The following is a 13,603-nucleotide window of genomic DNA, read 5'->3' on the forward strand; positions in this document are numbered from 1 at the left end:
CTGATTTTTCCTTCACCGTCGAATATTCCGTTGACCGTCTGGCCTCCCCTCGTCATGGCCCCCAACACGACGGCCGCTCTGGCTCGTTCACGCGCGCGATTGCACCTCCCCTTATATTCGTCGTCGTCGTCGAAGTCGTCATCTCGATGAAGATCGCTTGTCCACGTGGCAGGATGATGTGTCATGGCGAAGTGGAGCCACCGGATGGGGCGAGGCCACCGGAATTAGCGGCTGCCCTCAGCCGTGGGCCTCCACTCCAGCCCGATCACCGATCCGGTGCCAGCCGCGGCCCGCTCGATTCGCAGGCGAGCCCAGCTCGTTTAAGCCGCAGGACTGCCCAAGATTACTTACTATCCTTCAAATCCACTATATGAGATGTCTAGAGAGGCTAGCTCGGCCTTTGGTTGGAGGCTTGAGCTACAGAGCCATGTGGTTAATAGGCCGGATCGGGGCGATGCAAGCATGGGCATCTCTTCTATGTTTCCTAATTTCGGAGTGGGTCGGGTTCGTGATCAGACCGCGCCCGATTTTTCTTTGGCTAGTAAGGATGAACTCAGCACGGTTGACTATGGTTCACCCTATTTTGTGAAGCTGCAACCAGCTAGTACCCATGATAATCACCACCACCAGGATCACCATCAACAACACGATCGGCATCATCATCACGCATATGCATTGGATTCGGTCATTGGACATGCTGCTCATGTACGGTTTGCTAAGGATCACCATCATCAGGTCGATGATGCACCGTTTTCTCATGATCAACATAGTCATGATCAGCATAATATGCAGCATCACGCGTCCTTCGCTCGCTTCAGTCATAAACAGCTTCATATGGAGCATGATACGTCCTTCCCCGATAACCTCCACAGCCACCATGTTCATCCTCTGCACAGTGACCATGATTACATGAGTTCAATGCCTGGTCAGCGGGGACATCATCATGACGTGAATAGCAATAATTATGATTTTGACGATGATGGTGAGAATGAGGATGAACAGGAGGATGAAGAGATTGTGGGTAAGCCAGTGAGTTTGTTTAGTCTGTTCAAGTATTCAAGCAAATTAGACTTGGTTTTGGTCTTCTTGGGATGCATTGGGGCTTTGATCAATGGTGGATCGCTCCCTTGGTACTCTTATCTCTTTGGCAATTTGGTTAACAAGCTCGCCCAAGAATCTGTCACTGACAAGTCTAAAATGATGAAGGATGTGCAGCAGGTCTTTCCTTCTACATACTTTATTTAACGTTGCCATTTTTTGTGATTGCAATATTGGATGCATGCCTAAGCAATACATATTTCTTTTGTGTTTGTCCCTTTTTTTTATAGATATCGATTTACATGGGTGTGCTCGCTGTTATAGTGGTGATTGGAGCTTATATGGGTAACATTTTTTTAAAAAGTTTTATTTGCGTCCCTCTCATTTTTACAAGAGCATATTTGAAATTGATTGTATGATGCAGAGATTGCTTGTTGGAGGATGGTGGGAGAGAGATCGGCACAGAGGATCAGAACAGAATATCTTACAGCAGTGCTGAGGCAAGACATTGGATTCTTCGACACTGAAGTTACTACAGGAGATGTTATGCATGGAATTTCTAGTGATGTTGCCCAAAGGATTCTTCGACACTGAAGTTACTACAGGAGATGTTATGCATGGAATTTCTAGTGATGTTGCCCAAATTCAAGAAGTCATGGGGGAAAAGGTTTACAGGAGATGTTATGCATGGAATTTCTAGTGATGTTGCCCAAATTCAAGAAGTCATGGGGGAAAAGGTAAAGCTTCATATTTCCTTTTGGTTTCTGTTTTTCTTTGACCGATCGAGTTTAGTTGGTAAGATACTGTTATGTTGATTTTTATAATATGATGATGACTTGCAATGGTTGATTGAGAATGCAAATTCACTGTTATTTTAGCTAGAATACATTAAAATAATGATGTTTTTCTAATAAATGAATTATGTATTGATTAAGTCCGTAGTATATTGTCTTCTCAAAAAGTTTAGTAGCAAATTATTATTTTCTTGAGTTGTTCCTTTTATTTGAGAAGCAACTAATCACACATTACAAGAAAGTAGTATGACCTATTAATTTGATAACCTTCAAGGTTCTGACGCATCATTATTTGCTAACTAACTACCATCTTGTATAATTTTAGTCCTACGAGGTACAATTTATTTGTTTGGAATGATAAGGACTAAAATACTGTATTAATGATATCATTCAACATCACAATAATTGATGGATGCCGCTCTTTATTGAATAAGGCAATTAGGATCAATGATTCATATTGCCACAAATTGTCCTAAGTTTGGCCATATGGTGAGAATTGAAAGATATAGTCCTTGTTGTGTACGCCCCTAAACTGTCTTGTTGAATTCTCATTTGTCCTTAGCCTGATGCTTTAGCATTCCCATTAAAAACACATAAATTATTATAATCGATTTGAACTAAGTGTTGTACATCATTAAGTATGTGGGTTAAGCTTTACTTATTTAAGCAGAAGAGAGAAGAAAAGACATCGTTTTAAAGTTTTACTCGGCTCTTTCCATTAATTCTCTTTTAACTTTGACCTCTAGATAGTTTAAAGAGAACCTAAGGCCGGCTTGACTCATACTCAATTGACTAATGTAAAGCCGGCTGGTGAAAGTGTTTTCTGTTGCCTATGCTTGTAAAATAAATAAAACCTTTAAAAATGTATCATGTAGCATTAATTAGTTGGATGTTTCCTACATCCAGTGTGCTTATGAAGCATACACATTCATGCAGTGCATCAAAGAATTAGCATGAGTTTCGTTGGTTACATTTAACAAGTAATACACAGAGCAATTCAGAATGGTGAAATAATTTCGCGTACATATCAGATGCATTTATCTCTTAAGGACGCCCATTCTTCTATTTTTCTCTAATCCAACGCAAAATTGGTGGTAATTAACACTAAATATATAACCTTTTGGTGGATATCTATTATGAAGATATGACGAGTGCTGAAGTTTTATATAAACGGATGCGTATGCAGATGGCTCACTTCATTCATCACATATTCACCTTCATCAACGGCTACATTGTGGGCTTCCTGAAGTCATGGAAGATAGCCCTCGTTGTCTTTTCGGTCACGCCCCTCATGATGTTCTGCGGCATTGCCTACAAGGCTGTATATGTTGGCCTCACTACCAAAGAGGAGGTAAGATTAATCACAACTAGTTTCGCTTCAAATGTCACAATGTCAATCAAGAAATTTTAAATTAAAACTGTTAATGTTCATTAAAAGATGAGCTACTTGCAGATGCATCTCATGTACTGTTGTCAGTGTAGTCACTTGTTGTCCTAAACTATTTGTTAGCGTCTGTATTTCCTAAGCATCTTTCACATTTTATACACATCTTATAGAAAATTTTAGTTGTTTATTAGTAAAACTAAGAGCAAAAGGTAATTTATTGTCACATGATGTCAAATGTCATCTAAACCAAACAAGAATAGTACTATTTGAAGTTCAGAGGGTAAAAATGCTAGTAAATCCAATATTGTCACATATTGTCACATTATTATTATTATTATTATTATTATTTTCTGGGTGGGGGGGGGGTNGTTGCACTCTCATAATACATAAATGTACGTAATTGTTCAGTTTTATGTACATAACTGTATGGGGTGTGTGTTGTCATGATGACATATGATGTTGAGAACCCAATAAACCATATTTTTGGAGTTGGGAATCTGGTTTTATTATATGTAACAACACCTTTTATTAATTTAGCTGGCTGGGGCCATGCTCCTCATCTTTTTTCTCCAAATAAAAAAAAATGAAAAAGTTAATAAACATTTTAAGTTATAGGATTTTGACTTTTGAGTAACATGAGCCCATGGGATTTTAAGGGGTTCTAATTCAAATGTCATAACTATCAGATTCAGGATATATTTGGACTAATTTTTGTTTGGTGAATCTTCATCAGGTTTCATATAGGAAGGCAGGGAATGTAGCTCAGCAGGCGATAAGTTCGATAAGGACAGTGATATCGTTCGTGATGGAGGAGCGGGTGGCTGACAAGTACGCTGAGTCGTTGCAGAAGTCGGAGGCAATAGGGAGGAGGATAGGGTTTGCCAAAGGAGCAGGGATGGGGGTTATATATTTTGTGACGTACTCTCAGTGGGCTCTTGCGTTTTGGTATGGCTCTATTTTGGTTGCTAAGGGAGAGATCACTGGTGGTGCCGCAATTGCCTGTTTCTTCGGTGTCAACGTTGGCGGAAGGTAGCACACACGCGCGCACACACACATAAATCGCTAACTCAAAGATTGTTGATTAATCATAAAAATATGCAAATTATTCTGACTATTGATGAATCGCTTTTAGAGAACGAAGCGGCTAGGTTCTAATGGTAATTTTTCGTACTATTTTTAAAATGTAGACGCACTCCTAAACTCGATGAATTATTTGATGATCTCCGATCGTTAGATAGTTGGTACATCGATCAAGAACTTTCATTGCTTGCAGTATATCTAAAACGCGTGACTTTTTTCAATATGTAATCAGCATTTCTTTTATACTAACCCGTATCGTTTGTGAACTTGCCGCAGAGGTCTTGCTTTATCTCTCTCGTACTTCGCACAATTTGCACAAGGCACAGTAGCAGCATCCCGAGTGTTCAACGTCATCGACAGAGTCCCTGCAATCGATCCCTACAGCTCCAATGGCCGAAAACTTTCATCAGTCAGAGGCAAAATCGAGTTCAGAGACGTGACCTTCGCTTACCCTTCACGTCCTCGCTCTGTAGTCCTCCGTTCTCTCAATCTCACCGTTTCTCCATTGAAGACGTTAGCCTTAGTTGGTGGAAGTGGCGGTGGAAAATCTACAATCTTTGCTCTCATCGAAAGATTCTACGACCCAATGCAAGGTATTTTATGAATAATAATTAAAAAAAAAAACATTTTAGGGGATAGAAAATCTTTGTAGTTTGTTTAATCCTCGTCGTCTGTTGATGTATATATTTTGGCGTACGTAGGAGCGATATTTTTGGACGGCCAGGATACGAGAATATTGAGTGTGAAATGGTTGAGAGATCAAATTGGGATGGTAAGTCAAGAGCCAATTTTGTTCTCAACTTCCATTCTTGAGAATGTGATGATGGGCAAAGAGAATGCTACTAAAAAGGAAGCAGTTTCTGCTTGCGTCGCAGCAAACGCACATGATTTTATCATAAACTTGCCTCAAGGATATGATACTCAGGTGACACATTTCATAGGCCAGACTAAGATTTTATTAATTTTAACATCTTTTCAAACTAATATATATATAGCTGACTTATGGTTCTAATTAATATCATAGGTTGGTGACCGTGGTGCTCAGCTCTCCGGCGGCCAAAAGCAACGTATCGCTCTTGCACGAGCCATTATCCGAAACTCTCGTATCCTTCTCCTCGACGAGCCAACAAGTGCTCTTGACCCTGAATCTGAGGCCATCGTTCAACGAGCAATCGAGCGCATTTCCGCTAGTCGAACCACCGTTATCATTGCTCACCGTCTCTCCACCATCCAATCGGCAGACACAATCGTGGTCCTTGACCGTGGATCAGTCGTTGAGTCCGGTCGCCATTCCGACCTTGCGGCCCGTTCTGGCCCGTATGCCGCTCTTTTAAAGCTCGCGGCTGCCACGGACCTTGATGGGCCTGCGGTCCGTCAGTCCTCGGCTCAATTCAGTAGCATTTACGACAAGTCGTACTTCATGGACGTAACAAAATCTATCCAAATTGCCAAGTCTGTTGAAGAAATAGACGTTCAAGAACTAATCGAGGCCCAGAAAAGTACAACAAAAGTTAAAACATCGGAGCTGTGGAAGCTGCAAAGGCCGGAGCTCTCGGTACTCCTCTTGGGCTTCCTTTTAGGTGTAAACGCCGGTGCAATTCTGTCAATCTTCCCTCTACTACTGGGCCAGGCCTTGGAAATATACTTCACAGAGGGCCCAACAAAGTTGAAGAGAGAGGTCGGATATTTGGCGTTGGGCTTAGTGGGCTTGGGCCTTGGATGCATTGTGACTATGACAGGCCAGCAAGGTTTTTGCGGTTGGGCCGGAGCTAAACTAACTATTCGGGTCCGTGACAGGCTTTTTCGGGCCATTCTTCGTCAGGAGCCCGGTTGGTTTGACCCGGAGACCAGCTCACCTGGCTCGCTCGTTGCACGACTTTCTGGTGATTGCGCTGCTTTCAGATCAATTCTCGGTGATCGTGTTTCAGTTCTCTTAATGGGCTTGGGCTCTGCTGTTGTGGGCCTTACCGCATCGTTTCTCATTGATTGGCGGTTAACACTCGTCGCTGTGCTCATGACGCCGTTCACGCTTGGCGCTAGCTACTTCAGCTTGATCATCAATGTGGGCCCTAAAGTTGACAATAGTGCATATGCTAAGGCTAGCAATGTGGCATCTGGAGCCGTTGCCAATGTTAGAACCGTCGTTGCCCTATCGGCCCAAGATCGGATAGTATCATCCTTTGGTTGGGCCTTACTGGGGCCTACTAGCAAATCTGTGCGAAGATCACAAATCATGGGACTCAGTCTTGGGCTTTCTCAGGGGGCGATGTATGTGGCCTACACTGTAACGTTATGGGCGGGTGCTCTCTTGATTAAAAAGGGATACACGAGCTTCGGAGATGTGTACAAGATCTTTTTGATCTTGGTTCTTAGCTCATTCTCAGTGGGCCAACTCGCGGGCTTGGCTCCGGACACTACAAATGCAGATACCGCGATTGAAGGTGTGATGGCTATAATGGGCCGTCGGCCCATGATAGGTAGCGACGGAGAAAAACGAAAAATAGCAATTAAAGAAGGGCAAGCATTGGAAATAGAGTTGAGAAAGGTAACTTTTGCTTATCCAACAAGGCCTACAAAGCCTGTTTTAAAGAGCTTTACGATGCGGGCCAAGCCCAGGAGCATGGTAGCGGTAGTCGGGCCGAGCGGTAGCGGCAAATCGACGATTGTTTGGTTGGTTCAAAGGTTTTACGATCCTGATGAAGGGAGGGTGATGGTTGGAGGAGTGGATGTGAGAGAGTTGGATGTGAAGTGGCTGAGGATGGAGTGTGCTTTAGTGGGCCAGGAACCGGCCCTTTTTGGTGGGAGTATTAGGGAAAATATCGGGTTTGGTAATCCTAAAGCTTCGCGGGCTGAGATTGAGGAGGCAGCGCAGGAGGCCCAGATACATAAATTTATTAGCGGCCTTCCCCAAGGTTATGAAACCCAGGTAACTTTCTACTTGCAAATGATTAAGATTGTTTGGCTTGTTTCAACCGTAGGAACTTGGACATCTTGAATCGGGCGCTGCTACAGGGACCCAAATAGGGGACCCAAATGGTAGAACATGTGAGGTGTCCCCCCTGGTAGTATCATTTATTTGGGGTCCCTGAGGCATTAATCTTTTGAATCTGTTACAGTTATCTGTATCATTGCGACTAATAAATTCAGTTGTAACTACAGCTGCGAAAACGTCTTCAGGTAAGGACTTACGCCGTTTCGCGCAAGTCATAGTTGCAACATTTTTAAGCCATAAACGATGCGTTTTTCAACTCAATCAGATAACCTCCGTAGCTAACAATTTGGTGCGTGTACAGGTAGGAGAGAGTGGGGTTCAACTGTCAGGAGGCCAGAAGCAAAGGATAGCATTAGCAAGAGCAATACTGAAACGATCAAGGATACTACTACTAGACGAGGCTAGCAGTGCTCTTGACCTCGAATCGGAGAAGTTAGTCCAGCAGGCCCTTCAACGGGCCGCCAAGCGCGCCACCACCATTGTTGTGGCTCATAGACATAGACTAGCCACCATCAGAGATGCTGATCGCATCGCCGTGGTTCGAGATGGGAGCGTGGTTGAGTTTGGGAGTCATGATGCTTTGTTGAAGAAACATGTTGAGGGAGTTTATGCGGGTATGGTTCGGGCGGAAATTGAGGCCCGGGCCTTGTCGTAGTAGTAGTAGTAGAACAACAAGAGAGTTGGGATGTGTCGACGTTTTTATCCCCGACTTTTTTTTCTTTTGGTTTATTCGGTCATAGTAACTTTTACCCGACCTTTTCTTTATCCGTGGAAATTGTGTTTAGTTAGCTCTTGCTCTAAATTTCTTTTGAACTTTGATTCTCTCAAGAGACAGATAGTTACTCGGTCATAATCATTTATTATTTTAGTTACTTCGGTTGCAGTAGTTATTTTGTTACCAAAAGGAATCAGAGAATTAGTAAGCTCCGTAGCTCTTATCAAAAGATTTAAAACAAAAAACTCTTAAATTCATTACATTATAGGGAAAAAAAAAATCCTCTCAAATTCAACCCAAAATCAGCCTCTTGTATATGATCACGACTGCTCACCAGCATCTGGTGTGTAGATCCTCTAATATAACAATAGATCAACTGTTCATCTCAAAGAGACAACGACCCCCCACCCCCAATTCCTAAAATAACCCTTTTCACCTAAGACATTGTCCTCGTCCGTTCCCATATAAAAGTGAGACGGAAGGGCATTATCGTCATTGAGCCGAAGCAAGTATCGACAGGGTATTTTCAGAATTCTGGCTTGAAAGGCACCTACAGCCTGCTGCTCACCTTCCTTCCTTGCCGTTGGAGCAAGACAAAATCATAGAATAATTATATAAATATTTATATCCCACATTTTCCCGCAATTTATTGCCTTTGTTGATGCCGTGTGTTCTTCTAAGAGGTAATCTCTTTGCCACTCTTCTCCTCTCATTTTCCTTATGCATTACAAATGAAAGAAAGGAAAAAGTTTACAATAATTTGTGATTTGGCTGCGTAGTTGCATTTTTCGATAGATTAATTGTTATCTTTGTCATGATCCATCATTCGTTCATATAGATTCATTCATGGAATTCATATATTTTAGAACACACGTCTACATTTTATTTTATTTTTTGAAAGATTTTTGAGTCATCATGTACCGGGAGTTAAGCTTAAGAAGACATACGGTGAGGGGATTCTACTCACAGGTCCTTCAATAAGTTAATATATCACGATGTAGATATACTCCTAGATTTAGTACATTCAATTTGTTTGATGGTGAAAGTTTGTTCGCAAATTAGTAACTTTCTTTTAGATTTTAAGGTTAAATTCACAGTGTACGTATGCTTTCACTTAAAATTTACTTTTCTTCTCAAACGGCAATCTGATGTACAAAACTATGCAGACTACTGGGTTCCTTCCGCCAAAGTCATATATAATTCACATTCCGATCCTCTATATTGCAATTAGTTAATAGATAACATTATCTGAATCATAACCATCTAAAACTGCGGCGACTATGATTCGTGTTGAGTGAAACATGAAATTTTAGTACAATCCACAAAACATAACTAAGTTTGTATAGTTAAACTATCTGCTGATTGCTCTTTTATTTGATAGATTCGAAAAAAGGGAAAAGGATAAATGGCATCTCTTACTCCGGGAGTACTAATAAAGCTTCTCAAAAACATAGACACCAACATCAAAATAATGGGAGAGCATAGATCCATTCTTCTACAAGTGATCAGTATAGTACCCGCCATCACTGGTTCAGAGCTCTGGCCTGATCACGGATTCTTCATAAAAATCTCAGACTCTTCGCACTCGACTTATGTCTCTCTATCAAAAGATGATAATGAGCTGATCCTTTCAAACAAATTGCAGCTTGGCCAATTCATTTATGTCGATAAAGTGGAGGCTGGAACCCCAGTTCCAGTTCTCGTAGGAGTTAGGCCAATTCCTGGAAGAAATCCATGTATTGGGAATCCTAAGGATTTGATGAATATGTTGGTGCCTTCAGATGATCTAGAAGCTTTGGATTATAGAAAGAATGCTGAAAAATTAAATCAAGGAGAGAGCCCGAAGAAAAAAGTTGTTATTAAGGAGGAGAAAGTTTCGGTTGCATCTAGATATTTGAAGGGTGTTTCTGATGCTGGTATTGAGAAAGTTACTGGAGATGATAATGTTGTCAAGGCAAATAAGAAAGTAAGCTCTTCGACGGGCAGGCAAGAGCCAAATTGTGAGGTAGGCATTAAACTTGTCTTTTATTCAACAGATGTACTTATGTTTAATACTAAGAACGTACTGAAAAACATAGTCACAGTAACCATAAGGAGTTAATTTTAAATTTTAGAGCTACACCAGTATTTTTCTATTTGTGAGACAATTTTCAGAAATGTTCTTTATTCACACATTAAGTATTCAGAAACTCGTCGAAATCAAAGCCCGAAAAGTTTATAGTTAACAGGGTATTGATTAATGATGCTATATAGAGAGCAATATTCATATACAAGTTCGTTCCTTAATTTCCTAAACTTAAGTTTCAACCCTTTTCCAAATTAGTTCACTGACACACAGATATACATCTGAGTGCAACTTCTAACCATATCACTGATATTTCGTATTTTTTCATATTTTAAAGATAATTAACAACTTGAACTCTTTTATTTGTTCACATTAAGATGATTGATGATGATTATGTGCATTTCTAGTACTACAGGCAAAGCCTATTTCTCCCTCCAAAACTAAGAATGATGCTCCAAAAGGAATGAAAGAAGTCCGAGTGGGAGGCATCAAAGAGGCTACTTCCGAAAAGACCTCTCTGAAAACTGCTCAGACCACAAAGAAGCCAGTGCCTTCTGACTTCAACTCCTCTCTGAAAACTACTCATACTGCAAAGAAGGCAATGCCCTCTGACCTGCACACTTCTCCTAAGAGCAGTACTAAAAGAGGAGTCGTGGATACAATCACTTGGGATTCCCTTCCTTCAAGTCTGATAAAATCCGGAAAGGTATCTGACTAATATAGGTTTCCCTATAGAAACGTTGCAGTAATTTTCCTCCTGAGGTTATTTTCTCAATCCACACTTGCATTCTTCTCCCCCTTCTCAGTAGCTTGTGATCTTTGAACAGGGGATTGTTAGAAGGAAAAATATTGCTTTTCTCGTAGCAGCTGAGGCTCAGAGAGAAGCAACTGCAGCTGCGTCTGTTGTTAAGGGGCTCAGGTCTAGCATCTACCTGTTCATCTTAGTTTCACTAATAAACATGTTTATTAGATTTATAGACATAAAAAAGGCTCTGTTGCAGCTAAAATAGCATGCTGCACAAGTTTTATAGAATACAATATGAATAAAATTAAAATCTTTGTCATCATATATACCTCTCTTTTCTAATTAATTTGATAATTGTCACCAGCATATTTGCTGATCTACGCAAGTCTGCTACCAAAGAAAAACCTCATGTCTCCCTCACCAAGTTCTTCTCACTTCAGAGGCTCTTAAAACAACCATACATCATAGTTCAAGAAGATTTCACAAAGAACTCTAAGCAACCATCTCCTTCAGAAAAAGAGAAACATAACAGAAAAACTTCACCATCTAGCATTGTAAATGCTCAAAATCATCAAATTCTCTCAGAGGAGCATTCTGCAAATGAAAAGCTAGAGTGGGCAAGAGTTGATGGTATCAAGGAGATTAAAGAAGTGAGGGCTACTCTTGAAAATGAATCAAACTCATGGTTCTTGAGATTTTTAGAAGGAGCACTTGACAATGGTTTCAAGGCAAATTTGAGTATGAAGAAGAGCAACAAAAGACAAGAGAGTGCACATTCAAAGGAAACAGATGAGAGAATCGCGGTAACCTTGTCACAGCTCAAGCAAGCGAGTGATTGGTTAGATCAAATGGAAAATGAGATGATAGGATCAGTAGATACTGTTGATCGGGTAAAGCAGAAGATATATGCTTGCTTATTAGGCCATATGGAATCGGCTGCTTCTGCACTTGAGTGTCGAAACAATTGAAATTACATATTCTTCACAAGGATATTTTATTTATCACTTGCAAGGAGAACCTTGTGTATGTTCAGAAATATTTAAGAGAACATTGTGATGACAAGTGAATGTAAGTATCTGAATGATACCTGTAAGTTAATCTTTAGTTCAGTTCAACAAGAGGGTAACTGTTTATTAAAATTGGAGGGTGTTGTTTTCGGATTTGGATCCTCTCCACTACAAAAAAATAGTGGAGAGACCACTACTTTTATTCTCAATCGTTAATTATTTAGTAGGCGGTCGTGATACAATCTAAATCTAACACTCACCATAGCCCCGTGTATTGCACTCATTCCTAATTTGCACTCAAATAAAAAATCACAACCACCAACTAGATAATTAATGGTTGTGATTATGTAGTAGTGATCCCTCCACTACTTTTTAGATAGTGGAGAGGATCCGAATCCGTTGTTTTCTGCCTCTAGTAGTTAATACTCTCCTCATGAAGAAATACCCAAAGTTGTTCGTAAAGAATTTCATCTAGAATGAGGAAGCTAGCCGCATGTTTAACATGAAAACTAGCTATTTGACAAAGTTTATTTGATTTTAGTACCGAGGTAATAATCTTATGCTTTACTCCTTTCATTTGGTTTAAATTTTGCAAGTGCATGAGAAATTTTCAACATGCTCATTAGTTTAGGTGCTAATTTTGGAAACTGCCAGGTTAATCATAACAATTAATGAATAATGTTTATCGGTCACCTGTTCTCTATCTCAGCTAGCTAGCTATCGTGATTGTTCAATCCGGTGTTGCCTTAGTGACCATGAGCTTATGTTATTTACATGGAGCTAGAATACACAGCAGAGGGCCCCAAGTTGAACCTCTACATAATTGCACCCAACGGAGGGGGGTCGCGGGCTGGGGATGGTATCCAAAAGAGCAAAAATAGGGACGACAGAGTGGTGGCATAGGGCTTGAGAGATTGAGCCCAAACTCTGTTGATTATTAGTCTACTGACTCGATTCGTGACATGGTTATATTCTAAGCACGTAGGTAATCACATTGATTTCTTCATTAAACCCCGGCGTTTGTCTTCTGTAATTGTATTCTTTCTTCGATTGTTCTCTCTTTGGTAGATCAGTGGATTGCTAATAAATTGTTAGATATCAACACTAACAAAAAGTTTAATAACTTATTTTGCAATTTCAGAGAGCCATTTTAAAAGTAGAAGAAAGACATGAATGCACATCAATTGATAAATACAGAAATGAATACAATTAAACAATAAGAGAACTGTGACTGAACCGAATGGTTGGAAGGTTTCAATATTGGTTCCCACAGTCTTGAGTTCGGTCCCCGTTCACTTCATTACCACAGAAAAAAAGAAGAAAAATGCAAAACAGGAAATCTTCGAACACAACATGTGTTGGATATTTTTAAAGAAAATGTAATTTTGCCTTAATAAATTCTAATAAAATTTTGTAATTAAAATATGCAATTAAAATATGTTTTAATGTGTTTTAATTTGTAAATAAAATGGGCATAATGACTATACATTATGACGAACGTTACGAAATTTATTGAGGGATTTTGTAACGGCTCTTTTCAACCCCTATATAAACAACATATGTTGAGCTCAAGAAATATGAAGAAAAATGTGGAAAACTTATCTTGTTTTCTTTTCTCCTCTACATATCATTTTCATCTATACTTTAGTTTTACTTTATGGGCAACTTCTTCATCTGAGCTGAAGCTCTGCACTCTCGCCCGAGTGCAGAGGCCGGGCCGTTTCCGGGGGTTTTTACCGCTAGGGGAGAAGAGATCATCTGCGCCAGGGCGATAGGCGGG

General features: G+C 40.3%; 2 protein-coding genes across 2 annotated transcripts; both read left to right on the forward strand.

Moving 5' to 3' along the window:
- LOC109833641 (ABC transporter B family member 19-like) lies at window positions 454-8,046 on the forward strand. Its single transcript, XM_020401383.1, has 10 exons — window positions 454-1,218; window positions 1,329-1,383; window positions 1,463-1,600; window positions 1,647-1,705; window positions 3,019-3,183; window positions 3,953-4,248; window positions 4,576-4,892; window positions 5,001-5,224; window positions 5,324-7,225; window positions 7,593-8,046. The coding sequence occupies exons 1-10, from the start codon at window positions 463-465 to the stop codon at window positions 7,944-7,946; spliced, it is 4,266 nt and encodes a 1,421-aa protein (XP_020256972.1). The 5' UTR covers window positions 454-462; the 3' UTR covers window positions 7,947-8,046.
- LOC109833642 lies at window positions 8,614-11,955 on the forward strand. The gene is made up of 5 exons (XM_020401384.1): window positions 8,614-8,689; window positions 9,388-10,011; window positions 10,487-10,777; window positions 10,899-10,990; window positions 11,181-11,955. The coding sequence occupies exons 2-5, from the start codon at window positions 9,412-9,414 to the stop codon at window positions 11,782-11,784; spliced, it is 1,587 nt and encodes a 528-aa protein (XP_020256973.1). The 5' UTR covers window positions 8,614-8,689; window positions 9,388-9,411; the 3' UTR covers window positions 11,785-11,955.

The sequence above is a fragment of the Asparagus officinalis genome, chromosome 3 (genome assembly GCF_001876935.1).
Source record: "Asparagus officinalis chromosome 3, Aspof.V1, whole genome shotgun sequence".
Taxonomy (NCBI): Eukaryota; Viridiplantae; Streptophyta; class Magnoliopsida; order Asparagales; family Asparagaceae; genus Asparagus; species Asparagus officinalis.

Excerpts from the sequence above, each read along its gene's own strand:
- LOC109833641 (XM_020401383.1), top strand. The coding sequence starts at position 463 with ATGGGCATCTCTTCTATGTTTCCTAATTTCGGAGTGGGTCGGGTTCGT. Across the intron at positions 1,219-1,328 it reads TGATGAAGGATGTGCAGCAG|ATATCGATTTACATGGGTGT; the intron begins GTCTTTCCTTCT and ends TTTTTTTTATAG. Across the intron at positions 1,384-1,462 it reads GGTGATTGGAGCTTATATGG|AGATTGCTTGTTGGAGGATG; the intron begins GTAACATTTTTT and ends TGTATGATGCAG.
- LOC109833642 (XM_020401384.1), top strand. The coding sequence starts at position 9,412 with ATGGCATCTCTTACTCCGGGAGTACTAATAAAGCTTCTCAAAAACATA. Across the intron at positions 10,012-10,486 it reads GGCAAGAGCCAAATTGTGAG|GCAAAGCCTATTTCTCCCTC; the intron begins GTAGGCATTAAA and ends CTAGTACTACAG. Across the intron at positions 10,991-11,180 it reads TCTGTTGTTAAGGGGCTCAG|CATATTTGCTGATCTACGCA; the intron begins GTCTAGCATCTA and ends AATTGTCACCAG.